This window comes from Xenopus tropicalis, chromosome 6 (assembly GCF_000004195.4).
Source record: "Xenopus tropicalis strain Nigerian chromosome 6, UCB_Xtro_10.0, whole genome shotgun sequence".
Classification (NCBI taxonomy): domain Eukaryota; kingdom Metazoa; phylum Chordata; class Amphibia; order Anura; family Pipidae; genus Xenopus; species Xenopus tropicalis.
In genome coordinates, this window is record NC_030682.2 from 4,598,115 (window position 1) to 4,626,040 (window position 27,926).

Below are 27,926 nucleotides of genomic sequence, written 5' to 3' on the forward strand. Positions count from 1 at the left end.
TAACACTGCTGACAGAGAAACCCTGCTCTACACTCATGAGCCCCAAGAAAGGAGAAACCGGTCTGTAGTTGGGAATCAGCTATTATCCTGAGCTTTAGCTTATAGAATAAACCCATTCATTCCCAGAATTCCTTTTGTTTACTGCTGACAGGAAACGCTCCTCCTCCCTGAAAAATTTTTCTGATTTTGTGGTGTGAACTGCAGCTTAAACCGCTTATTCCCACACAGACAGTCTCTCCCCATATTATCATACTCAGGGGGCATAACCTAGCATTTCTTGGCTAGCAGGGAGGAAAGGTGGGCAACCCCTTCAAAGCCCATTCCTTCTATATTTATATGAGTACAATTCATTGGCACAATATAGTTTCTCACACAATATGTCCCCCTTTAACAAGTAGGAGCTGCCACACTGCTTGCTCTGTACAGTAACATGTCCCATGTAGAAGTTACTGAGTCTGCACTGTCCCAAAGGCAAAAGCATTAAGTAACTGAAATATATTGTAACCCTGTCTGTAACCTGGCAGCTACCCAGCATGCACTGCTCTCAGCCACTCACTCACTGTCAGTTCTATTCAGTAACAAGTAGAAAGCAGTAAAACTCTGCAGGCAGATCCACTGAGCTCTGTAATCCCATTTCCCTTTATTCTGGTGCCCACATGCGGCTGCTCCTGCACTGCCAGCTCTCCTGATCTGCATCTGCCCACCAGCAATATGGCCGCCTCTCTGGGGCAGGGACAACTCTGAGAGGGAAGCCATTGTTTGATTGGTCTGAAACCGAACCAGCTCATTGGCTAAAGGGCGGAGCTGCCTTCCCAGGGGGAGGGGTGAGAGATCTTTGTGCTTCTCTCTGTACCCAGACCGGATAGAGGGAAAGGCTGAACCCTTCCTGTAACTGCCTTATTCTGTGTCCCTGGGCTGCTGGGTAAGTGATTTTCCCTCTCCCTCCTCCTCCTCCTCCTCCTCCTCCTCCCTGCACTGTCTGTGGGACTGGGGGTTAATCCCGCTGCAGGGGCCGATAGAGAGGGGCGGCTGTGGGACTGGGGGTTAATCCCGCTGCAGGGGCTGATAGAGAGGGGCGGCTGTGGGACTGGGGGTTAATCCCGCTGCAGGGGCTGATAGAGAGGGGCGGCTGTGGGACTGGGGGTTAATCCCGCTGCAGGGGCCGATAGAGAGGGGCGGCTGTGGGACTGGGGGTTAATCCCGCTGCAGGGGCTGATAGAGAGGGGCGGCTGTGGGACTGGGGATAATCCCGCTGCAGGGGCTGATAGAGAGGGGCGGCTGTGGGACTGGGGGTTAATCCCGCTGCAGGGGCCGATAGAGAGGGGCGGCTGTGGGACTGGGGGTTAATCCCGCTGCAGGGGCTGATAGAGAGGGGCGGCTGTGGGACTGGGGGTTAATCCCGCTGCAGAGGCCGATAGAGAGGGGCGGCTGTGGGACTGGGGGTTAATCCCGCTGCAGGGGCCGATAGAGAGGGGCGGCTGTGGGACTGGGGGTTAATCCCGCTGCAGGGGCTGATAGAGAGGGGCGGCTGTGGGACTGGGGGTTAATCCCGCTGCAGGGGCTGATAGAGAGGGGCGGCTGTGGGACTGGGGGTTAATCCCGCTGCAGGAGCTGATAGAGAGGGGCGGCTGTGGGACTGGGGGTTAATCCCGCTGCAGGGGCCGATAGAGAGGGGCGGCTGTGGGACTGGGGGTTAATCCCGCTGCAGGAGCTGATAGAGAGGGGCGGCTGTGGGACTGGGGGTTAATCCCGCTGCAGGGGCCGATAGAGAGGGGCGGCTGTGGGACTGGGGGTTAATCCCGCTGCAGGAGTTGATAGAGAGGGGCGGCTGTGGGACTGGGGGTTAATCCCGCTGCAGGGGCTGATAGAGAGGGGCGGCTGTGGGACTGGGGGTTAATCCCGCTGCAGGAGCTGATAGAGAGGGGCGGCTGTGGGACTGGGGGTTAATCCCGCTGCAGGGGCCGATAGAGAGGGGCGGCTGTGGGACTGGGGGTTAATCCCGCTGCAGGGGCCGATAGAGAGGGGCGGCTGTGGGACTGGGGGTTAATCCCGCTGCAGGGGCTGATAGAGAGGGGCGGCTGTGGGACTGGGGGTTAATCCCGCTGCAGGGGCTGATAGAGAGGGGCGGCTGTGGGACTGGGGGTTAATCCCGCTGCAGGGGCCGATAGAGAGGGGCGGCTGTGGGACTGGGGGTTAATCCCGCTGCAGGGGCCGATAGAGAGGGGCGGCTGTGGGACTGGGGGTTAATCCCGCTGCAGGGGCTGATAGAGAGGGGCGGCTGTGGGACTGGGGGTTAATCCCGCTGCAGGGGCTGATAGAGAGGGGCAGTTTACTGATTGGATAAACCCCTCCCTGTACAACATGTATTTATTGCACTAATATCAGAGGGGGGGCCCAAGCGCAGCCCCACAGGCAGCTTTATATGGTGGGTTTCTGTTCCTTGCTGTCAGGTTCTCCAGAGATGGAACCAAGGAGGTTAGAGGGGAAATGGGAGAATGAAGAGCCGGACACTGAGGAGCCTCTGCCCACAATAAAGAGGGAAATGGATCCCGTTCCTGGGGCCCGTGAGTAACGTTTCTGTAGGACACAGACCATCTGGTTACACAGAGCTCAGCTTTGCTGGGGGGACAGGAAGGGTTAAACCCCAGCAGGAGGTTCTGCCCTACAGACATAATTCCCAGTATAATTCCTTACTCCCAGCTTTACATGACAGTGCCCATTACTTACTGGCAGGTTCCCCAGAGCCACAACCAGAAATATTACAGATAAAGAAAGAAGAACCGGACCCTGAGGACCATCAGACCCCAATGGAAAGCTCAGCAGCGCCACTTACTGATGGGGGTAAGTAGCCAGTATTCATTTAATGTTCAGTGAATTAGAGGGAGACCCTTCTGCTTTATATGCAAAGAGAGAAGAAAAGAGATGAGTTCGGCACCACAAGTAATGGCTGAGATTCCTTAAACCAGTAAATAAGCTGTGCCGGTCACACACACACACACACACACACACACACAGATATATATCAACTTACAGTTCAGTTAGGGATCATGTAAATCCAGTTCAGGTTCCCACTTAATTTGAGAAATCCGACTGCACCCCCAAATTATCCACCCCCAAATTCCCTACTGTGGGGATAGAAGAAAACCTCAGGGGGGGGGGGGGCGGCAAATAAACTAAAAATAAAATGTGTCGGACAATGAGTTCAGACATAGATTCTGCCCTGAGAGTTTGGGGCCCCATGTCCCTGTGTGAAGTCCACCTGCCTGTCTGTGCCCCCGGCCAGTATTAGTATTGCCCAGATTTACTTTGGTAGCATATAGAATGTTGGGGTACTGACATGTTTATGGATCAGTGCCTGATGGGGGTCAGTAGCCATTATTCATTTATTGTTCAATGAATTAAGGAGGCCCTAGGGTTGATTCACTAAAGGTCGATAAGTTTTATTGCACTTTTATTGCGTTAAGATAGACGCGACGATTCACTACAGTATTACCGCGTGCGTTAAGTCGCATATCGCATGCGTTAAATTTTGCCCTACTGCATGCGTTAATTTGCGCGCAGAAATGAATACGAAAGCATGATTCACAAACACTTAGACGCGCTAAATATCGCATTAGTCTATGCCAGTGCTGTCCAACTGGCGGCCCGCCCTCTGTGTGGCCCCCCACCTGTCTGGCTGCTTTGATGGTTTACTCTTGTGTAAACTATAAATGGTATCAGTACTGTGATTAACTGGCCCCCCTGCATGGTTCTCACCTCAGATTCAGGCTGTAATCCCTCTGTATTGTTTAAATATGTAATCCCCTGTGTTGTTCACACCTTTTAATCTCTGCATTGTTCACCCCCTGCAGTGTTCACACCTCAGGCTCAGGCTGTAATCACCCCCATTGTTCCCCTGTTCACACCTCAGGAGCAGTAGAAACCCACAACTAATCCCTGCACACTACAAAAAGAACATATACTGACATAGACATACTGAGGTGGTACTTCAATTAAAAAGTTTTTTCATATATAGTTATTGTGCAGACTGTAGGAGCCGTGCCAGCATTGTGTCACTGTAGGCTGCCTGTGTGCTATACACACAGGCATCATAGGGCAAGCAGAGTATGGAACACACAGGCAGAGTATGGCACACACAGGCAGAGTATGGCACACACAGGCCAAGTATGGCACAAACCAGCCAAGAATGGCAAACACTGTGAAAGTATGGCACACACAGGCAGGGTAGGGAAGGCAGAGTATGGCACACACAGGCAGGGCAGGGAAGGCAGAGTATGGCACACACAGGCAGGGTAGGGAAGGCAGAGTATGGCACACACAGGCAGGGTAGGGCAGGCAGAGTATGGCACACACAGGCAGGGTAGGGCAGGCAGAGTATGGCAGTTTTTTGCTGTACTACAACCATTAATATGGGTATGGTCATGTGATAACATGGGTGTGGTTTCAAATGGGTGTGGTTTCAAAAAGGGGAGTGGTCAAAACTGGCTTCCATTATCGGCCCTCCACCACGTAGGTCGGAAAAATTGCGGCCCTCGGTACAACAGAAGTTGGACAGCACTGGTCTATGCGAAAATTAACCCCTACTTGAGGCAGGCGGTAATTATAGAAAAGTACAGTTAATGAGCTTTTGGCAATAAAATATGGACTTTGCAGTGGGATTTATTCAGTCTGTATTTCCCCCAGAGTGATGCAGCCGCCAGTTTGCAGGGAAATGGGCATTTTTAATAAAGTAATTTTACTAAAGTATTGGCGTGTATGGTGTGTGTTTATTCGCATAATATTCGCTACTATAGCGGTGAATATCTAGTCGCCATAATATTCGTTACTATAGCAGTGAATATCTAGTCGCCATAATATTCGCTACTATAGCGGTAAATATCTAGTCGCCCTAATAATATTCGCTACTATAGCGGTGAATATCTAGTCGCCATAATATTCGCTACTATAGCGGTGAATATCTAGTCGCCATAATATTCGCTACTATAGCGGTAAATATCTAGTCGCCATAATATTCGCTACTATAGCGGTGAATATCTAGTCGCCATAATATTCGCTACTATAGCGGTGAATATCTAGTCGCCATAATATTCGCTACTATAGCGGTGAATATCTAGTCGCCATAATATTCGCTACTATAGCGGTAAATATCTAGTCGCCATAATATTCACTACTATAGCGGTGAATATCTAGTCGCCATCATATTCGCTACTATAGCGGTGAATATCTAGTCACCATAATATTCGCTACTATAGCGGTGAATATTTAGTCGCACAAATACATTACTAGGTATATTTTGGCAAATTTTTGGTCGCAACGTTGTAATCTCGTGACACGCGCGACTTGTGGCCATTTTGTGTCATAGAGCCTACAGAGACATCTGGTGACAATATGCCTGGGGTATGTGAGCTTCTACCAGAGGAGAGGCGCTACATCATGCGCTTCTTCCTGCGCTCAGGCTATGACAGGCTGCCGCTGGGGTCCATGAGAGGAAGAGGGCAATCCTGCGTGACCTCATAGACAGGTTGCGCAGGAGGTTTGCCCTTGAAATGGACCTCCGCCTGCTCCAGCGGATATGGTCGGACCTGAAGCGCAGGAATTTCGAGCTAATAGCTGAAATAGCTTCTGAGGAAGTGGCTTGCTAGCCACGAAACGCGTCAAACTGTATGGGTGAGGACGCTTCTTTATGTTTTTAAAGAAATGGAAATAAATATGGATTTTTACTGAATCTGCTGCCCGGTGCTCCGCTTCTGTTTTTGTTTTTCTGAAATAGCAGAAGGTAATTATTGTACTTTATTATGGTTTTACAGAATATGCTCATTAAAGGAGAAGGAAAGGCTAATAAAGAGTTAATCCCAAGCTGCAGGCATACCTTCAGTGTCTCGATAGTGCCCTTAAGTCTCCCCATATTTCACCCATTCAGAAGATCAGAAGCCAAACAGAGAAAAAAACCGCTGAGCTGGGTAGAGAGGATTCCCATAATGCATCGCTCCTCCAAGACTTAGTGACTTGTTACTGCAGTCGGCGCATGCGCAGAGGGCAGAAGCGTCCGGTTGCGATGGCGACACAGCATCGCCAAACTCTCTGACAAGCAGGAGGGGAAAGGGGGGGGGGGCAGGTGCTGCGAGCGGCAAGGGTTTGTGGCAGGAGCGGGGGGGTTTGTGGTAGGGGCGGGGGGTTTGTGGCAGGGGCGGGGGGTTTGTGGCAGGAGCGGGGGGTTTGTGGTAGGGGCGGGGGGTTTGTGGCAGGAGCGGGGGGGTTTGTGGCAGGAGCGGCAAGGGTTTGTGGTAGGGGCGGGGGGTTTGTGGGAGGAGCGGGGGTTTTGTGGAGCTGCAGAATCTTTGTGACAGGAGCGGGGAGCTGGCTTGTGCTTTTCAGCCCATACAGACACGCTGGACAAGATGGCGGCGCCGTTCACTGAAACAAGTATGTAGGTTCTAGTATGTGTATCTCTGTAAATCTTTCATTAGGCAAGCCAGGAATATAGCGTTTTTACACAGCAATAGTAGTACTATTTAATAGTGTGCTTAATAGATTTTGCTTTTCCTTCCCCTTTAAAAGATTTAGCAAGTAATTTGAACTAAAAGTACAAATGTAAGAAATGTATATTCTATATATATATATATATATATATATATGTGTGTATATATGCATGTTTTTTCAAAAACACACAATAAAGTTCCAATAAAGAGGGAATTTTAAATATGTTGTGGCATTTTGAAAAAAAAAATACATATACACACACACACATATATATATATATACACACACACACACACACACACACATATATATATACATATACACATCTATTTTCAAATACATATGCATAAATAAGTTTAAAGCAGGGGGGAAGCAGCAGGGAGCGGCCCATAGTGTGAGTCATTTGGGGAAGGGCCACGAATGTTTTAGGGGGCCCTGGCTAACAATGTCTGTGTGTCCTTTGTATTGATGTGAGGGGTCACAGGGGGAGGGGCCAGTGAGGGCGTGGGAGGCCCAAAAAATGTTGTTGTGAGGGGCCCCGTTATTTATGATGGTGTATGAATGTATATATATATATATGTATCATAGATTGAAATAACATCTTGCAATATTATCTCACAGAACTTCAGCTGAATGTAGCGCCTCAACCCCAGGCTCCATCAGCCCCGGACTCTCCCCAGGCCAAACGCTGGGCACCAGGTCCAACTGCGGACGAGGGACCCTCACGACGGACCAAAGATGTGGGGACCCAAACAGCACCTGATTGGACTGACCCCACCCTTCGGCCAATGCAGGAGGAGATTGCCACCATGAAGGCCCAGGTGGCCGAGCTCCAGGGGGAAATGGCCCAAATCAAGGGCAACATGGCCCAAATCAAGGGCAGCGAGCCCTAAGTTTTTTTTTATTGTTTAAAATAAAAGTTGTTAGTTTTGTAGTCTTGAACTGAGTAATGTCTAATTATTTTTCCTTCCTTGATATGGTATTCTATACTTTCATGTAGTTTCCCCTACACCCTTACATTTATCAGTAACACATCAATATGCTATATGGGTTACATGTTTGCAAATATTCTGCCAACAATTTTGCCTTTAGCCCATTTTGCTGAATAGTAAAACTTGCGCTAATTAGTACGTAGCGTATTTTCTGGCGAGTGGGATAACTGCCAATCCAATGTTTTGGCGCCAGAATAATCGCAATATTATATTTGTTCCCGTTTAATAAACTGCCCATAACATATTTGCCATTTATTCTGTGTCTAAAATGTGCCACTAAATTTAAGCCACTTTAGTAAACGGACCCCTAAGTATTTTAGCACATATTTCTTAAATGCCCCCCCTCTATTTACTGGCCTAATTAGTTGTTCTACCCCACAGCTTTGAGGCCATAAGTTGCACACAATAATAATAGGCGGCCATACATACATACATACATACATACATACATACAAGTAAAGTAAGTAGGAAAGAAGCCAAAAAGGAAGGAAAGACAGTAAGGAAAATACAGCGTGTGCGTTAATTAGCGCGACTAAAATATCGCATGCAGTATTGCGCGTAAATTGACACAAGTGCGCTTATAGTGAATCGTGCGTTAAGTCGTAAAAAATTAGACGCGTTAACATTTTTAACGCGCGCTATAAATAGTGCACGTTTTAAAGCACTTTAGTGAATCAGCCCTCCTGTCTCTGCCATTAGCAGCTTCCCCAGAGCCACAAGCAGAAATATTGCAGATAAAGAAAGAAGAAGCTGAGTCTGAAGATCATCAGACCCCAAATGAAAGCTCAGCAGCTCTACTATTTGGTAAGTAGTCAGGGGAGCTAAACTAAATAATGACAAGGTCACTGCAGCAAGGAGTAAAATACATCCAAAATTATTTTTTTTGATATGTAAACAGAAAACAAAACAAGAAGTGGTGGGACCCTTAGTATATAAGGGAGGTCAGTTGGTTGATGATAAAGCAGAGATCATGAACTGTTATTGTTTTGTCTGTTTGCACAACTGTGGAACCAGATAATGACCCAATTGTAATAATAATATATCTATTGATGGGCATATGTGAAAGTAAACAAAGGTCTGGCACCAGAAAGAATTCATCCCAGGGAACTGAACAAGCTTAACTTTACCTTCTATGAGGTGAGCAGAAACCTAGACTCTGGGATGGCAGTGAATGTGATACTTAGACTTTGCTAAACCACTGGTTAAATTAAGCAATATTGACCTGGAACATAATTGGACCTGGATAGAAAACTGGCTGAAGGATTGATTACGGGTAAGTTAAGCATTTTCCAATAGGGCCAGTGTTGTAAGTGGGTACCGCAGGGGTCAGTCCTTGGTCCTTTGCTTTTTAACTTGTTTATTAATGACCTGGAGGGGGGCACTGTAAGTACTGTGTCTATTAGGTTCCATGCAGGATACTGCCACTTTGAAGAGCGAAAATTGTAAAAAAATGGGCAGCAAACTGGAAAATGAGGTTCAATGATGAAAAGTGCAAAGTTCTGCCCTTTAGTAGGAATAACATAAATGTGAGTTTGACAGTAAATGGGAGTCAGTTGGGGGGGGGGTCCTTAATTGAGATATGGGGGTATTTATGGATAACAAACTTGTATAAAATCTTGTATAAAAAGGGCGGTGTAATTGTAACCCTAAAATCTAACCTCTGTACAAAATATTTTTAACCCAGAGATCCAGTGAGTTTACTTTTATAGTGATGGCGCCAAAGTACATAGATCTAAAATTTCCCATTCATCTGTATTCTCCCCAGCTTAGTGTCGGGTCACTTACATGGGAACTTCCTATTCAGAGCACTGGGATAAATTTATACATACTACTGAGATGTTCTATATCTGCCGATTGGAATTAATTGCTATGGTGGCAGAGGGGGATGATGGGGGCAGTATTTGTGGGTGGGGCTTGGGCTGGGACAGAGGGGGATGATGGGGGGCAGTATTTATGGGTGGGGCTTGGGCTGGGACAGAGGGGATGATGGGGGGCAGTATTTATGGGTGGGGCTTGGGCTGGGACAGAGGGGGATGATGGGGGGCAGTATTTATGGGTGGGCTTGGGCTGGGACAGAGGGGGATGATGGGGGGCAGTATTTATGGGTGGGGCTTGGGCTGGGACAGAGGGGATGATGGGGGGCAGTATTTATGGGTGGGGCTTGGGCTGGGACAGAGGGGGATGATGGGGGCAGTATTTGTGGGTGGGGCTTGGGCTGGGACAGAGGGGGATGATGGGGGCAGTATTTATGGGTGGGGCTTGGGCTGGGACAGAGGGGGATGATGGGGGCAGTATTTGTGGGTGGGGCTTGGGCTGGGTACAGCTGTGCCTGAGGCTCATTAGGTGCCAGAAGAATGAGCTGCTTCTGTTTCTATAGAAAGATTTGCCCATAACCCTTATAAAGCCTGTATGAAGTATTTCTGATCTAACACAGGCACTTCCTTACTCCCAGCTTTACACGGCCCTGTCTCTCCCTTACTCCCAGCTTTACACGGCCCTGTCTCTCCCTTACTCCCAGCTTTACACGGCCCTGTCTCTCCCTTACTCCCAGCTTTACACGGCCCTGTCTCTCCCTTACTCCCAGCTTTACACGGCCCTGTCTCTCCCTTACTCCCAGCTTTACACGGCCCTGTCTCTCCCTTACTCCCAGCTTTACGCGGCCCTGTCTCTCCCTTACTCCCAGCTTTACGCGGCCCTGTCTCTCCCTTACTCCCAGCTTTACGCGGCCCTGTCTCTCCCTTACTCCCAGCTTTACACGGCCCTGTCTCTCCCTTACTCCCAGCTTTACGCGGCCCTCTCTCTCCCTTACTCCCAGCTTTACGCGGCCCTGTCTCTCCCTTACTCCCAGCTTTACGCGGCCCTGTCTCTCCCTTACTCCCAGCTTTACGCGGCCCTGTCTCTCCCTTATTCCCAGCTTTACACGGCCCTCTCTCTCCCTTACTCCCAGCTTTACACGGCCCTGTCTCTCCCTTACTCCCAGCTTTACACGGCCCTGTCTCTCCCTTACTCCCAGCTTTACACGGCCCTGTCTCTCCCTTACTCCCAGCTTTACACGGCCCTGTCTCTCCCTTACTCCCAGCTTTACACGGCCCTGTCTCTCCCTTACTTGCAGCTTCCCCAGAGCTACAGCCGGAAATATTACAGATAAAGATAAAGGAGGAAGAACTGGACCCTCAGGATTATCAGAGCCCAATGGAAAGCTCAGCAGCTCCACTTACTGATGGGGGTAAGTAGCCAGTGTGCCAGGGGGGCACACAGGGCCGCGTAAAGCTGGGAGTAAGGGAGAGACAGGGCCGCGTAAAGCTGGGAGTAAGGGAAAGACAGGGCCGTGTAAAGCTGGGAGTAAGGGAGAGACAGGGCCGCGTAAAGCTGGGAGTAAGGGAGAGACAGGGCCGCGTAAAGCTGGGAGTAAGGGAGAGACAGGGCCGTGTAAAGCTGGGAGTAAGGGAGAGACAGGGCCGTGTAAAGCTGGGAGTAAGGAAGAGACAGGGCCGTGTAAAGCTGGGAGTAAGGGAGAGACAGGGCTGTGTAAAGCTGGGAGTAAGGAAGTGCCTTTGTTAGATCAGAAATACTTCATACCAATTAATAAAAGTTCTGTGTTCCCTATAACTATATGATTTCTTCCTTGTTGTTTGATATCCACGCAGGGGAGAAACCATTCACCTGTACAGAATGTGGGAAATCTTTTACTATACAGTCGAATCTTCGCAAGCACCAGAAAATTCATACCGGGGAGAAACCATTCACCTGTACAGAATGTGGGAAAGCTTTTTCTGAAAAGAGAAAACTCGAGAGACATGAAACAACTCACAAATACAAGCCCTATGTATGTAGTGAATGTGGTAAAAAATTTTCTGACATGGAAAAGCTTTGCAGGCACCAAGCAATTCATACACAGGAGAAAGCTTTTAAATGTAAAGTATGTGAAAAAGGCTTTACTCGCAAGGGCCATCTTAAAATCCATGAAAGAATTCACACAGGGGAGAGACCATACACTTGTACAGTATGTGAAAAAGGTTTTTCTTGCAAGAGCCATCTTAAATTCCATGAAAGAATTCACACCGGAGAGAAACCATTCACCTGTACAGAGTGTGGGAAATGTTTTACAGAAAAGGGCACTCTTCAAAAACATCAACAGATTCACACTGGAGAGAAACCATTCACCTGTACAGAATGTGGGAAATGTTTTACTAGAAAGAGCACTCTTCAAAAACATCAACAAATTCACACTGAAGAGAAACCATTCACCTGTACTGAATTTGGGAAAGGTTTTCTTGAAAAGCGCACCCTTCGCATGCATGAAAGAATTCACACAGGGGAGAAACCATTCACCTGTACAGAATGTGGGAAAAGTTTTACTACAAATCGCAGCCTTCAAATGCACCAGAAAATTCACACTGGAGAGAAACCATTCACCTGTACAGAATGTGGGAAATGTTTTACTGAAAAGAGCAGCCTTCGTATACATGAAAGGATTCACACTGGGGTGAAACCGTTCACCTGTACAGAATGTGGGAAATGTTTTCCAGAAAAAGGCAGCCTTCGTATACATGAAAGAATTCACACTGGGGTGAAACCATTCACCTGTACAGAATGTGGGAAATGTTTTCCAGAAAAGGCCAGCCTTCGTATACATGAAAGAATTCACACTGGGGTGAAACCATTCACCTGTACAGAATGTGGGAAATCGTTTTCACATAAGGGCAGCCTTCGTATACATGGAAAAATTCACACTGGAGTGAAACCATTCACCTGTAAAGAATGTGGGAAAAAATTCACTCTAAAGAGTTCCCTTTGCATACATGAAATGAGGCACACAGGGGAGAAACCATACACCTGTACAGAATGTGGGAAAAGTTTCACTGAAAAGCGCACCCTTCTCATACATGAAAGAATTCACACCGGGGAGAAACCATGTACCTGTACAACATGTGGAAAAAGTTTTACTGAAAAGAGCACCCTTAATCGCCACCAAAAAATTCACTCCCGAGAGAAAACATCGCCAAGAAAAAATTCACTCTAAAGAGTTCCCTTTGCATACATGAAATGAGGCACACTGGGGAGAAACCATTCACCTGTACAGAATGTGGGAAATGTTTTACTGAAAAGAGAGGACTTCCAATCCACCAGAAAACTCACACCGGGGAGAAACCATTGACCTGTAAAGAATGAGGAAAAAAGTTCTTTAACATACAGTGTTACAGTGAAACAGTTGGACGGGCCAGTTTGATTGTAGATATGTTTATTCGTACGAAGAGAGTGTACAGACAGTCCTGACGGAGCTGTCTCCAAAATGAGACTCTTGACGACTGTCACAAAACATGCTCATAATATAGTTTGCTCTGAAACACTCCTATCAGTAGTTATCTCTGTTATCTCTAAAGCAGAACAGGCAGTTGGGCCCAGTTGGCCAACACACCAAGGCCCCTCACTTACACAAACCCAATGGGGGGAGGGATAAGGACAGTTGGGGCCCCTCTGTCAGGCAGACTCGGCAGAACCCATCAAACATAGCTTTTTAACAGAAAAACAACTTAAGCATATTTCAAAACCCTCTAATATTAAATGATATGAACAAGATGGAGTTAAGAAAACAAGATGGCTTCTGTTTCCTTTCACAAGAGCAATAGATGTTCAGGAGAAACCTAATGTTATTAACCGGTGTGATATGTTCAGCCAATCAGGCAACTTGTAATATACTTATTCATATAAAGTGCAGGGAAACCATGAGGAAGAGGAGGAGACGCTCAGGGGGAGGAGTCACTGTGCAATTGCTGATACACAGCAGGGGCTTCTGGGTACAGGCAGAGAAGCACAAATATTATACTGGGATTCACACAGTTACTACTGGGGCAAAATGGGAATTGCTGGGGGCAAATGAGCCAGAGATGTGACCCAAATGGCAGCGGTTCCTGATATCCCTAATGGGCTGAGGGAAATGGGACAGTTGGAACGTCATTCCTCAAGTGTCTTCAGTTTCCCTAATAAACATAAAACTCTAACCATTAACTCCAGGAAAGAATGAATGAAATAAAGGAACATGGAAACTATCCCTGCAGTTGGTCTGGTTTATTTTCATCATTGGCAAATAGGTAAAGGGGGAGGGGAAATAAGAGGCTGGGGGTCAGTGGTGGGAGGGAGGGAGAGGAGGGGTTTCCCACCAGGTGCAGAAGTCATGTGACAGGGGGCAATAGTATAGGGGGGGCAAAGGTCTGGGCTGTTAGTCCCAATGTTCTGCAACTGATTGTATGGCCGTACCGTATGTAGAGCAGCAATATATGGTGTATATATATATATATGTTACATAGATTGAAAAAGAACAAAGTCAGTCAAGTTCAACCTCTCCCAATATACCCCAGTACTGCCCATATACTTACACCTACCTATCTATATACTCACACACACATATATATATATATACACTCACTCTAACCTATGTTTGTATATCTCTGTGTTTATACAAAGAGCAAAAACCTGGGGCACACTGGGAATTTTAAACAAAAGAAACAAATATTATTTGATCACCGTTTGGTCCTCACGTGGGATAAAAGAACAATTTTCATTCTATCCATGGGGCTATAGTGTCCAATACTTTCTTCTCTCACCGTACGGTCCCAGTGCCCGGCCCTATTAGGCCTGAGAATTAAATCAATACCCAGAAACCTTAGAGGGGGGATCTGTGCCCTTTTGTAACAAAAAGTTTTGAGGTAAATCTGCCTTTCCTGGGTTTTATATAAATATATTAATAAGCCTTCCTGTGATTCTGGGCACTTTGTCCCCCAAGCTCTTAAAGAAGATATAAAGCATAAGTTACCCCCCCCAAACACTACTTCTTAAAGGGGCGGCTCACCTTCACATAAATGAAGCTATTTTAGCAGGTCATTGCAATAAAATGAGTACTGTATCTCTTTAATAAAATGGCTACTGTTTACCTCAGCAGACAGCGTTTCTGTATAGGGCAGGAGTCAGTGGGGGGGTCGCTGACCCCTTTCTGCACAAGCCCGTGTGTCAGCGCATTGAAGCTCTGTGTAACCCTGAGTACTGGCAGTAGGAGCTTCTAAAGCTACTGGGCGTGGCTACTTCCTGTCTCCCCTCTGATTGGCTGCTACAGTTACAGGCAGGTAACATGATGCGGAGCTGCTGTCTCTGCTATGAATGTTCGGGGGGGTCTTAAACCGCTTATTCCCACACAGACTCTCCCCATATTATCATACTCAGGGGGCATAACCTAGCATTTCTTGGCTAGCAGGGAGGAAAGGTGGGCAACCCCTTCAAAGCCCATTCCTTCTATATTTATATGAGTACAATTCATTGGCACAATATAGTTTCTCACACAATATGTCCCCCTTTAACAAGTAGGAGCTGCCACACTGCTTGCTCTGTACAGTAACATGTCCCATGTAGAAGTTACTGAGTCTGCACTGTCCCAAAGGCAAAAGCATTAAGTAACTGAAATATATTGTAACCCTGTCTGTAACCTGGCAGCTACCCAGCATGCACTGCTCTCAGCCACTCACTCACTGTCAGTTCTATTCAGTAACAAGTAGAAAGCAGTAAAACTCTGCAGGCAGATCCACTGAGCTCTGTAATCCCATTTCCCTTTATTCTGGTGCCCACATGCGGCTGCTCCTGCACTGCCAGCTCTCCTGATCTGCATCTGCCCACCAGCAATATGGCCGCCTCTCTGGGGCAGGGACAACTCTGAGAGGGAAGCCATTGTTTGATTGGTCTGAAACCGAACCAGCTCATTGGCTAAAGGGCGGAGCTGCCTTCCCAGGGGGAGGGGTGAGAGATCTTTGTGCTTCTCTCTAGTTTCAGACCGGATAGAAAAACGGGAGACTCCTTCCTGTAACTGCCTTATTCTGTGTCCCTGGGCTGCTGGGTAAGTGATTTTCCCTCTTCTTCCTCCTCCTCCTCCTCCTCCTCCTCCCTGCACTGTCTGTGGGACTGGGGGTTAATCCCGCTGCAGGGGCTGATAGAGAGGGGCGGCTGTGGGACTGGGGGTTAATCCCGCTGCAGGGGCCGATAGAGAGGGGCGGCTGTGGGACTGGGGGTTAATCCCGCTGCAGGGGCTGATAGAGAGGGGCGGCTGTGGGACTGGGGGTTAATCCCGCTGCAGGGGCTGATAGAGAGGGGCGGCTGTGGGACTGGGGGTTAATCCCGCTGCAGGGGCTGATAGAGAGGGGCGGCTGTGGGACTGGGGGTTAATCCCGCTGCAGGGGCTGATAGAGAGGGGCGGCTGTGGGACTGGGGGTTAATCCCGCTGCAGGGGCTGATAGAGAGGGGCGGCTGTGGGACTGGGGGTTAATCCCGCTGCAGGGGCTGATAGAGAGGGGCGGCTGTGGGACTGGGGGTTAATCCCGCTGCAGGGGCTGATAGAGAGGGGCGGCTGTGGGACTGGGGGTTAATCCCGCTGCAGGGGCTGATAGAGAGGGGCGGCTGTGGGACTGGGGGTTAATCCCGCTGCAGGGGCCGATAGAGAGGGGCGGCTGTGGGACTGGGGGTTAATCCCGCTGCAGGGGCTGATAGAGAGGGGCGGCTGTGGGACTGGGGGTTAATCCCGCTGCAGGGGCCGATAGAGAGGGGCGGCTGTGGGACTGGGGGTTAATCCCGCTGCAGGGGCCGATAGAGAGGGGCGGCTGTGGGACTGGGGGTTAATCCCGCTGCAGGGGCTGATAGAGAGGGGCGGCTGTGGGACTGGGGGTTAATCCCGCTGCAGGGGCTGATAGAAAGGGGCAGTTTGCTGATTGGATAAACCCCTCCCTGTACAACATGTATTTATTGCACTAATATCAGAGGGGGGGCCCAAGCGCAGCCCCACAGGCAGCTTTATATGGTGGGTTTCTGTTCCTTGCTGTCAGGTTCTCCAGAGATGGAACCAAGGAGGTTAGAGGGGAAATGGGAGAATGAAGAGCCGGACACTGAGGAGCCTCTGCCCACAATAAAGAGGGAAATGGATCCCGTTCCTGGGGCCGGTGAGTAACGTTTCTGTAGGACACAGACCATCTGGTTACACAGAGCTCAGCTTTGCTGGGGGGACAGGAAGGGTTAAACCCCAGCAGGAGGTTCTGCCCTACAGACATAATTCCCAGTATAATTCCTTACTCCCAGCTTTACATGACAGTGCCCATTACTTACTGGCAGGTTCCCCAGAGCCACAACCAGAAATGTTACAGATAAAGAAAGAAGAACCGGACCCTGAGGACCATCAGACCCCAATGGAAAGCTCAGCAGCGCCACTTACTGATGGGGGTAAGTAGCCAGGGAGCGAGTGTTATAACTATCCTTTCTCTAATATATTTGTGTAAGTACTGTGGTCAACAAACACCACTCACCAAGGTGATATTTAAAGTATATTTAATGCGTGGAAAAGAGTTACAGACGTTACATACAAATTACCAATTGTTTAGCCAGTAAAAAACCTTATTGACAGCTTCCCAATACAATACAAAGTATGTATTCATTTAAAAGTATTCAAAATGTATGTGTGTGTGTGTTAGGGCTGTGTGTGTGTGTGTGTCAGAGCTGTGACCCTGAGGACCATCAGACCCCAATGGAAAGCTCAGCAGCGCCACTTACTGATGGGGGTAAGTAGCCGGTATTCATTTAATGTTCAGTGAATTAGAGGGAGACCCTTCTGCTTTATATGCAAAGAGAGAAGAAAAGAGATGAGTTCGGCACCACAAGTAATGGCTGAGATTCCTTAAGCCAGTAAATAAGCTGTGCCGGTCACACACACACACACACACACACACACACAGATTTATATCAACTTACAGTTCAGTTAGGGATCATGTAAATCCACTTCAGGTTTCCACTTAATTTGAGAAATCCGACTGCACCCCCAAATTATCCACCCCCAAATTCCCTACTGTGGGGATAGAAGATTAAAAAATACCTTAGGTCTTTTAAACCTCAGACGGAGGGGGGGTGGAAATAAACTAAAAATAAAATGTGTCGGACAGTGAGTTCACACATAGATTCTGCCCTGAGAGTTTGGGGCCCCATGTCCCTGTGTGAAGTCCCCCTGCCTGTCTGTGCCCCCGGCCAGTATTAGTATTGCCCAACCAGCCTCACACATTACAAACATGGGCTGTCTCAGGCCAACGTAGGCAAACTGGCAGCAATATCAAGCTGTGGGGCACTGGCAGCGACTGGGCAGGTCACAGTAACATTCATTGTTATTAAAAATATTGAAACGGTTGGTCAGTTCCTCAGCCGATTATAATTATAACGAACAGAACATTAATGTAGCTGTACCAGCTCTGTATTCTGGCAGCACATGTTGTATCTCTTCTGAGAATACACAGACACCATCCCACCATCCCATAAACATAATGACATACGTTGGGGCAAATAAGGCCCCCCCTGCCGTACCTTGTACCTGTAGGATTTATCATTAAACACTAAGTTGTGCTGCATGAAGCAGAATTCTATGAGATCCCCCAGGAACCCTTTATAACCAAAATCGCTTCCACTATGGGATCGTGTAGATATATTATATTATTACAAATATACAGGAGATTCCAATATTTACCACAAACGGGTGAAAGGAAACAACCACGGTTCTTTTCCAGAGATGAAGCTAATTTATTTTGATTATACAGCCCAGAGAGTTCCTTTAAAGGAAAAGTAGCGCTAAAAATTTTTAACTAAAAAATCTATTCTACCCTCCCCCAATAATTGCCCTATCCTGAAAACTATTTGCTATTTATAATGCTTTAGAAGAAAATACCTGTAAAAAACTTGGCTTCCGGTCATTTCAACAAAGGCGATATGGTGACGCAGGGAAAGTTTCAGGAGAAGCGTTCACTATGCGGCGATTGACTGATCGAGCCTAGCCTTCCTTCTGTATAGGAAGGAGTCAGGCTAGACTCGATCAATCGATCACCGCATAGTTAAACTTCACCCGATACTTTCTCCTGCATGGCCATATCAGCTTTGTTCAAATGACCGGAAGCCAAGTTTAACAGGTATTTATTTCTAAAGCATTATAAATAACAAATAGTTTTCAGGATAGGGCAATTATTGGGGGAGGGTAGAATAGATTTTTTTAGTTAAAATTTTTTAGTGTTACTTTTCCTTTTAAAGGAGACATATTGGATAAATGGGAAAACCCCTAACCCTGTAGGCAATTATGAATAATATCCGGTGCTGGTTTCCCTCTGGGCTAAACATTAACCCTATCTGTAACAATGGCCCCTTTATTGGAGCTCCCTATAGATCCTCTCAGGTCCCTGTCTGGGTTTCACATGAGGGGTGGGCGTGTCCTAACGGTCCCTGCCAGAAGCACAGTAGGAGGGGGGGAGCCAATCACAGCCCTGCACTCACACAAGCACAGACAGGCTTCAGTTCCCTATCAGGTCAGCCTAGCTGCTGATTGGTTCCTATCCTACAGTGCCGCCGCCCCCCTGCACAGCCTGGGAAAGGAGGCAGCAGGAAGTGGAACAGATGGGCGGGGCTAGTGGGGTTTGGGGGAATTTCTCAATAAATCAGTCAGAAACACAACTTTAAGCACATTCCTTCTATATCTAGAGGAGTATAATTCCCTGGTACATTCATCATTTTTATAGGATATGTCTCCTTTAAATGTGCCCACAGGGTCTGTTCTATAGGAATTAGCCTTCAAGACTTCTCCCTGACCCAACTCATAAAAAAATCAGCAATCCAGCTCCCTGGTTATACTGTTTCTATCCCGTTGACCAAAATGGGGAATGGTTCTGATTGGCTCACAACAATCTCATTGTTTTAGTTGAACCAACTAATTTCTTTAGATACAAAGAGAGAGAAAGTTTGCCAGCGCTTAGTTTGCCTTTAAAAATAATTTTTACAAAAAATGAGGTGTTAGTACCACACTTTGGCCAAAATATGTAAGCTCACGTGCCACGTCAAGGCCCCTCATTGTACGTGAGTCCTACACTGTCTAATGACTTTGAGTCTGTGATGCAATTAAAATAAAGCCCCCCAGCAAACAATGTGACTGAGTAGTAAGACCCACTGCACCTACCTTTAGCTCAAAAAGGCTCTAGTGGAAAAGCAGGGAGCTTTTAATTTCTTTAGATGTTTCTTTACCAATAACATCTGTATAAACAATTCCACTTTGAAATGCAAAAGCCCCCTCCTACAGATGGTTTCTCGGGGTCTCCTGCTGTTAGATCACCTTGAACGTTAGCACATAAGTTAGGAATAATAGATACCAAGATAAGCATCCTGTATAGCCCTAACTTATTTTGCATTTGATTAGAAGTGATACTTTGAAGTAGGTAAAACTAGTATCTGGGTCATGAAAACTCAGGGATTACAGATAAACGTCTACTACTTGACTTGGGGTAACTGATAATGCTTTGAAGTAGTCAGGAACTACCAAAGTGTGTAAATTAATTTATACAGCCCTTATATCCAAATCCCGTGTGCAATATGTTTATCCCCATACATATTGCTACACTAGGGTTAAATATACAGCTAATAAACCTTGTGAGTGTCATACGGATGTGCACACTGCTGCAACACCACTCATGGCAAGAAGAGTGCAGGTATGGGATCCCTTATCCGGGAACCCGTTATCCAGAAAGCTCTGAATTACGGAAAGCCTGTCTCCCATAGACTCCATTTTAATCAAATAATTCAGAATTTTAAAACCGATTCCCTTTTCTCTGTAGTAATAACACTGTACATTGTAATTGATCCAAACTAAGATATAAATAATCCTTATGGGATGCAAAACAATCCTACTGGGTTTAATAAATGTTTTATTCATTTTTTAGTAGACTTAAGGTATGGAGATCCAAATAACAGAAAGACCCCTTATCCGGAATACATTTGCTCCCGAGCATTCTGGATAACGGGTCCTATACCTGTATTTGCCCTCAACCTTATGTCTTTCATCTTCGTAATAATGCCCCTTACGTAGGAGGGGAGAATAGTCACAAAACCAAGTAATTGTTTGTCCAAGAACTGGCTAGCCTCTTCACCCAGGTTACCATTTCCAGAGATAGGAGGTTAATCCTTAAGATTCTGGAACTTACTTTGGTAGCATATAGAATGTTGGGGTACTGACATGTTTATTGATCAGTGCCTGATGGGGGTCAGTAGCCATTATTCATTTATTGTTCAATGAATTAAGGAGGCCCTGTCTCTGCCATTAGCAGCTTCCCCAGAGCCACAAGCAGAAATATTGCAGATAAAGAAAGAAGAAGCTGAGTCTGAAGATCATCAGACCCCAAATGAAAGCTCAGCAGCTCTACTATTTGGTAAGTAGTCAGGGGAGCAAAATACATACAAAATTATTTTTTTTTAATATGTAAACAGAAAACAAAACAATAAGTGGTGGGACCCTTAGTATATAAGGGAGGTCAGTTGGTTGATGATAAAGCAGAGATCATGAACTGTTATTGTTTTTTCTGTTTGCACAACTGTGGAACCAGATAATGACCCAATTGTAATAATAATATATCTATTGATGGGCATACAGTGGAGGAAATAATGATTTGACCCCTCACTGATTTTGTAAGTTTGTCCAATGACAAAGAAATGAAAAGTCTCAGAACAGTATCATTTCAATGGTAGGTTTATTTTAACAGTGGCAGATAGCACATCAAAAGGAAAATAAAAAAAAAATAACTTTAAATAAAAGATAGCAACTGATTTGCATTTCATTGAGTGAAATAAGTTTTTGAACCCTCTAACAAAAAAAGACTTAATACTTAGTGGAAAACCCCTTGTTTGCAAGCACAGAGGCCAAACGTTTCTTGTAATTGATGAGCAAGTTTGCGCCCATTTAGGAGGAATGTTGGTCCCACTCCTCTTTGCAGATCATCTCTAAATCCCTAAGGTTTCTGTCTCTGTGCAACTCTGAGCTTGAGCTCCCTCCATAGGTTTTCTATTGGATTAAGGTCCGGAGACTGACTAGGCCACTCCATGACCTTAATGTGCTTCTTCTTGAGCCACTCCTTTGTTGCCTTTGCTGTATGTTTTGGGTCATTGTCGTGCTGGAACACCCATCCACGACCCATTTTCAGTTTCCTGGCAGAGGGAAGGAGGTTGTCGTTCAGGATTTCACGATACATGGCTCTGTCCATTTTCCCGTTAATGCGAATAAGTTGTCCTGTGCCCTTAGCAGAAAAACACCCCCAAAGCAAAATGTTTCCCCCCCCATGCTTGACGGTGGGGACGGTGTTTTGGGGGTCATAGGCAGCATTTTTCTTCCTCCAAACACAGCGAGTTGAGTTAATGCCAAAGAGCTCTATTTTGGTCTCATCAGACCACAGCACCTTCTCCCAGTCACTCACAGAATCATTCAGGTGTTCATTGGCAAACTTCAGGCCTGCACATGTGCCTTCTTGAGCAGGGGGACCTTGCGAGCCCTGCAGGATTTTAATCCATTGCGGTGTAATGTGTTTCCAATGGTTTTCTTGGTGACTGTGGTCCCTGCTAATTTGAGGTCATTAACTAACTCCTCCCGTGTAGTTCTAGGATGCTTTTTCACCTTTCTCAGAATCATTGACACCCCACGAGGTGAGATCTTGCGTGGAGCCCCAGAGCGAGGTCGATTGATGGTCATTTTGTGCTCCTTCCATTTTCCAACAATCGCACCAACAGTTGTCACCTTCTCTCCCAGCTTCTTGCTAATGGTTTTGTAGCCCATTCCAGCCTTGTGCAGGTCTACAATTTTGTCTCTGACATCCTTGGACAGCTCTTTGGTCTTTCCCATGTTGGAGAGTTTGGAGTCTGCTTGATTGATTGATTCTGTGGACAGGTGTCTTTTATACAGGTGACTAGTTAAGACAGGTGTCCTTAATGAGGTTGACTAATTGAGTAGAAGTGTCTAACCACTCTGTGGGAGCCAGAACTCTTAATGGTTGGTAGGGGTTCAAAAACTTATTTCACTCAATGAAATGCAAATCAGTTGCTATCTTTTATTTAAAGTTATTTTTTTTTTATTTTCCTTTTGATGTGCTATCTGCCACTGTTAAACCTACCATTGAAATGATACTGTTCTGAGACTTTTCATTTCTTTGTCATTGGACAAACTTACAAAATCAGTGAGGGGTCAAATAATTATTTCCTCCACTGTATGTGAAAGTAAACAAAGGTCTGGCACCAGAAAGAATTCAACCCAGGGAACTGAACAAGCTTAACTTTACTTTCTATGAGGTGAGCAGAAACCTAGACTCTGGGATGGCAGTGAATGTGATACTTAGATTTTGCTAAACCACTGGTTAAATTAAGCAATATTGATCTGGATGTAAAACTGGCTGAAGGATTGATTACGGGTAAGTTAAGCATTTTCCAATAGGGCCAGTGTTGTAAGTGGAGTACCACAGGGGTCAGTCCTTGGCCCTTTGCTTTTTAACTTGTTTATTAATGACCTGGAGGGGGGCACTGTAAGTACTGTGTCTATTAAGTTCCATGCAGGATACTGCCACTTTGGCAACATTGTGAAACTGGGCAGCAAACTGGAAAATGAGGTTCAATGTTGAAAAGTGCAAAGTTCTGCCCTTTGGTAGGAATAACATAAATGCGAATTTGACACTAAATGTGAGTGAGTTGGGGGGATCCTTAATTAAGAAAGATATGGGGGTATTTATGGATAACAAGTTGTCTAATCCCAGGCAGTGTCATTCTGTGGCTACTAAAGCAAATAAAGTGATGTCTTGTATAAAAAGGGCATTGACTCAAGGGGTGAAACATAATTTTGCCCCTTTATAGGTCCCTGGTAAGGCCTCACCCTGAGTATGGGGGCAGTTTTCTGTATAGACAGGGTGTGTTCTTTCACATAAAAAGCCAAAAGGCTCCCTTTTGAGATAAGTGGGTTCCCCAGGGTGAGGGCAGTGAGATTGAAGAATGACCTGCCAGGGGTTTGTTATGGCAGATTCTATTAATCCCTATAAGAGGGGTTTGGATGATTTATTGAACAAGCAGAGTATCCCAGATCTACAGTTAGCTTAGTGTAGGTATCAGTTGAACTTGATGAAGTTTTCTTTTTTTCAACCAGAATTATCGGTGTAATTGTAACCCTAAAATCTAACCTCTATACAAAATATTTTTAACCCAGAGATCCAGTGAGTTTACTTTTATAGTGATGGCGCCAAAGTACATAGATCTAAAATTTCCCATTCATCTGTATTCTCCCCAGCTTAGTGCCGGGTCACTTACATGGGAACTTCCTATTCAGAGCACTGGGATAAATTTATACATACTACTGAGATGTTCTATATCTGCCGATTGGAATTAATTGCTATGGAGGCAGAGGGGGGTGATGGGGGCAGTTTTAGTGGGCGGGGCTTGGGCTGGGGATGATGGGGGGCAGTATTTATGGGTGGGGCTTGGGCTGGGACAGAGGGGGATGATGGGGGCAGTATTTGTGGGTGGGGCTTGGGCTGGGGCAGAGTGGGATGATAGGGGCAGTATTTGTGGGCGGGGTTTGGGCTGGGGCAGAGGGGGATGATGGGGGCAGTATTTGTGGGCGGGGTTTGGGCTGGGACAGAGGGGGATGATGGGGGGCAGTATTTGTGGGCGGGGTTGGGGCTGGGGCAGAGGGGGATGATGGGGGCAGTATTTGTGGGCGGGGCTTGGGCTGGGTACAGCTGTGCCTGAGGCTCATTAACTGCCAGGAGAATGAGCTGCTTCTGTTTCTATATAAAGATTTGCCCATAACCCCTATAAAGCCTGTATGAAGTATTTCTGATCTAACACAGGCACTTCCTTACTCCCAGCTTTACACGGCCCTGTCTCTCCCTTACTCCCAGCTTTACATGGCTCTGTCTCTCCCTAACTGGCAGGTTCCCCAGAGGCAGAAGTAATTCTTCACTTAAAGATCAAGAAAGAAGAACTGGACCCTGAGGACCATCAGAACCCAATGGAAAGCTCAGCAGTACCACTTACTGATGGGGGTAAGTAGCCAGGGAGTGAGTAACATCAGCATTGATACCAATTATACCCCTGCTGGTGCCAGGGGGGCAGGTATCAGTGTGAGTTCCCCTGGCAGTGCCATAGGTACCACAGCAATCTATGGCAGAGCTGCCCATCAGATTTTTAGCCTTTGGCTACTGGAGGGCACGGCTCACATGTTTCCCGCTAGGGTTATTTTGTTCCCTAGCTCAGTGGCCATAGACCTAATCTAGAACAAATCTACTGGTACAATAATCCAGCCCAAAATGCACATTAGGATAAATCTCCCATTAAATGAAATGAAAAAAAAGTACCGGTCAGGGTTCACTACCTGTGCCCCGTAACAGGAAGCAGCAAATACATTTTGGTTTTGATGTTGTCAGATAGTCCACAGTGTGAAAACCCTCCAACCTGCTTTTTGGTTGGGCCGAGATAGAATGGAAAGCAGCCCAGAAACTGATCCATATCTCTGTATTGGGACAATTACTCTCTTACCCTAGGGCAGATTCCTGGTGTGGCTAATGCAAATACCTGGACAAATGATATTGTGAGTTGACTTATCCTTTATTCACCAATAGAAGATTTAGGAAAAGGTGTCCGGCCCAGAACAACGGGAAGAGAGGAGCATTTTTAAAAATTGGCCTCGTTATGTTGGCAAGAATGACTGATATATGGAAGGAGATTTCAGGCTGGGCAATAAAGAACTGTTACCTGTACAAATGCCCCTTTATTAGAGGACATGTTACAAATGAGTGAAATACAAGTAAAGGTGTAACTATAGTTCTCCAGGCCCAGGTGCAAAATTTACCCCCATGCCCCACACCTGCATGTACACTCATACCATGTCACCATGCTGTGGAAAATCATGGGATAGTATTGCCCATGGGCCCCACAGAGAAGACATGTCATTGCCAGAAGCAAAGAAAGATGGGCCAACCAATCACAGCTCTGCCTTCATACAGGGAAGATTTATGGGTTCTGTCTAACTGCTTATTGGCTGGCATGCTGCAGTGCAATGGGCTGAGAAAGCAGCCAGTAGGAAGTGAAATGGACCCGTGGTACTAATTAATACTAATTAAAAGTTCTGTGTTCCCTATAACTATATGATTTCTTCTTTGTTGTTTGATATAACAGATTTTCTACAGATGGTATCTATTCCCCCTTCAGCACTTTATTTCTTGTTGTTATTAGGGGGGTACATGAAGGCGGAACCCAATTTAGACTCTGCTGAACTGCCCAAACCAGAGACTGACTCGGAGTCCGGCACAAGAGATGGCGATTGCTTAACAAGCTCTGATGGATCAGGTTTTATCTGCTATAAGTGTGGGGAAACCTTCACTGTGAATAGCCATCTTCTCGCCCACCTCTGTGGGAAACAACTGAGAAGCTACTCCAGAGAGAAACTATACAGCTGTACAGAGTGTGGGAAAAGATTCTCTTTATTACCGAGTTTGGTTACACACATAAGAATCCACGCAGGGGAGAAACCATTCACCTGTACAGAATGTGGGAAAAAATTCACTCTAAAGAGCTCCCTTCACAAACATGAAATGAGTCACAGAGGGGAGAAACCTTTTAAATGTACAGAATGTGGAAAAAGTTATACTGAAAAGCACGCACTTCATGTACATGAAAGAATTCACACCGGGGAGAAACCATTCACCTGTACAGAATGTGGGAAAAAATTCACTCTGAAGAGCTCCCTTCACAAACATGAAATGAGTCACAGAGGGGAGAAACCATTTGCATGTACAGAATGCGGAAAAGGTTATACTGAAAAGCGCGGCCTTCTTGTTCATGAAAGAATTCACAATGGGGAGAAACCATTCACCTGTACAAAATGTGGGGAAACTTTTTCTGAAAAGAGAAAACTCAAGAGGCATGAAATAAATCACAAATACAAGCCCTATGCATGTAGTGAATGTGGTAAAAATTATTCTGACATGGAAAAGCTTTGCAGGCACCAAGCAATTCATATAGATGATAAAGTTTTTAAATGTAAAGTATGTGAAAAAGGCTTTTCTCGCAAGGGCCATCTTAAAATTCATGAAAGAATCCACACAGGGGAGAGACCATACACTTGTGCAGAATGTGGCAAATGTTTTATTCGCAAGAGCCATCTTAAAATCCATGAAAGAATTCACACAGGGGAGAGACCATACACCTGTACGGAATGTGGCAAATGTTTTAATAAAAAAAACATTCTTCAAAAACATCAACGGACTCACACTGGAGAGAAACCATTCACCTGTGCAGAATGTGGGAAAAGTTTCGCTGTAAAGCGCAGCCTTCTCGTACATGAAAGAATCCACACCGGGGAGAAACCATGTATCTGTACAGAATGTGGGAAAAGTTTTTCTGAAAAGAGCACCCTTAATCGCCACCAAAAAATCCACACCGGAGAGAAACCATACGCATGTACAGAATGTGAGAAATGTTTTACAGATAAGGGCGGCCTTCGTATACATGAGAGAACTCACACTGGAGAGAAACCATTCACCTGTACAGAATGTGGGAAAGGTTTTTCAGATAAGGGCAGCCTTCGTACACATTTGAGAATTCACACTGGGGTGAAACCATTCACCTGTAAAGAATGTGGGAAAAAATTCACTGTAAAGCGCGCACTTCTCAAACATGAACGAACCCATACCAGGGGGAAACCATGTGCCCGTATGTCATGCCAGAATTGAATTTCCCTGGCATGTCCGGAGTTAAACTTGGCAGCATTTGGCTCTGTGTGTCCACACAGAGACCCTTAATTAATTAAATATGCAAAAGGGACTGTGGGAAGGCGACAAACTTATCTGGGTTAAGCAGACAATTCAGAGACAGCCATTTGGGGCAGGGAAGGTTTCTTTGATCTGTTGATAAAGAGAGGCAATTGTGCACTTAAGAACAGCAGGGGGCGCAGCTAGGAAAAAAATATGGATTATAGAAAGGGATCCATATCTCCTTTGCTTTAGGGGTCACATCCTCATAAATCACATATTGGTAATGGGGAGGCCCCCTGCTTCCCAATGATACCAAACAGGGACTGCCTATACCCACCAGTTAGGGGGATAGTTTCTGGGGGGGCCGGGACAGGAGACCCCCCTCATGTTTGGTATCATTCTGATCCCCCACATATGGGTTAAAGCAAGCCCCTACTTTCATAATAATATTTGGTACCGGCAAGTGCTAATATTATATGACATAAACTGGCCTCAGAATTGCCGGGGTGATAAAAGGGCAACAGACCCAGGTTCTCTTTAGCTTATACTTGAGGCTCCAATTCTGTTGGTGGGGGGGCTCAGGTTTTCAAACTCTTGGCTCATAGGGTTTCTCTGTGTTTTATTTCCTTTTATTTACTGTTTGTATGTGTATGTCTCTTTTTGTAACATCTTTTCAAAATGCACTGTTTACCCCTGTAATAAATATAAAATTTAATTTATTTAAGTTATGTCCTTTTGGCTCTATAAAGATCCCACGTACCTTGTATACATGTTTGAATGCATTAACTGCTTGGCTATGTGAGTAGAGGGGATGTTGTCTGAGTAAATGACAGTTAGCTAGTTGACTGCTAGC

General features: G+C 46.1%; 2 protein-coding genes and 1 pseudogene across 3 annotated transcripts in view; all 3 read left to right on the forward strand.

Annotated features, from left to right (window-relative positions):
• LOC101734654 overlaps nucleotides 1–27,926 on the forward strand; it is a 151,358-nt pseudogene that overhangs the window by 97,409 nt on the left and 26,023 nt on the right.
• LOC101734591 (oocyte zinc finger protein XlCOF6-like) lies at nucleotides 132–27,790 on the forward strand. Of its 2 annotated transcripts, none has more exons than XR_004223243.1 (2): nucleotides 132–922; nucleotides 2,451–2,492. XR_004223243.1 is itself a non-coding variant. In XM_018089987.2 (2 exons), the coding sequence occupies exon 2, from the start codon at nucleotides 25,562–25,564 to the stop codon at nucleotides 27,050–27,052; it is 1,491 nt and encodes a 496-aa protein (XP_017945476.1). In that variant the 5' UTR covers nucleotides 261–922; nucleotides 25,554–25,561; the 3' UTR covers nucleotides 27,053–27,790. The 2 variants fall into 2 exon arrangements, 1 of the variants encoding a protein (XP_017945476.1); XM_018089987.2 differs by lacking the exon at nucleotides 2,451–2,492 and adding an exon at nucleotides 25,554–27,790 and having other exon boundaries at nucleotides 261–922.
• The window catches only part of LOC101733242 (oocyte zinc finger protein XlCOF6-like), a 255,372-nt gene continuing 242,198 nt past the window's right edge, over nucleotides 14,753–27,926 (forward strand). Inside the window, exon 1 of the mRNA XM_031904217.1 lies at nucleotides 14,753–15,354. The gene's annotated coding sequence lies outside the window, so the exon portion shown is untranslated. The remainder of the gene's footprint in view (nucleotides 15,355–27,926) is intronic.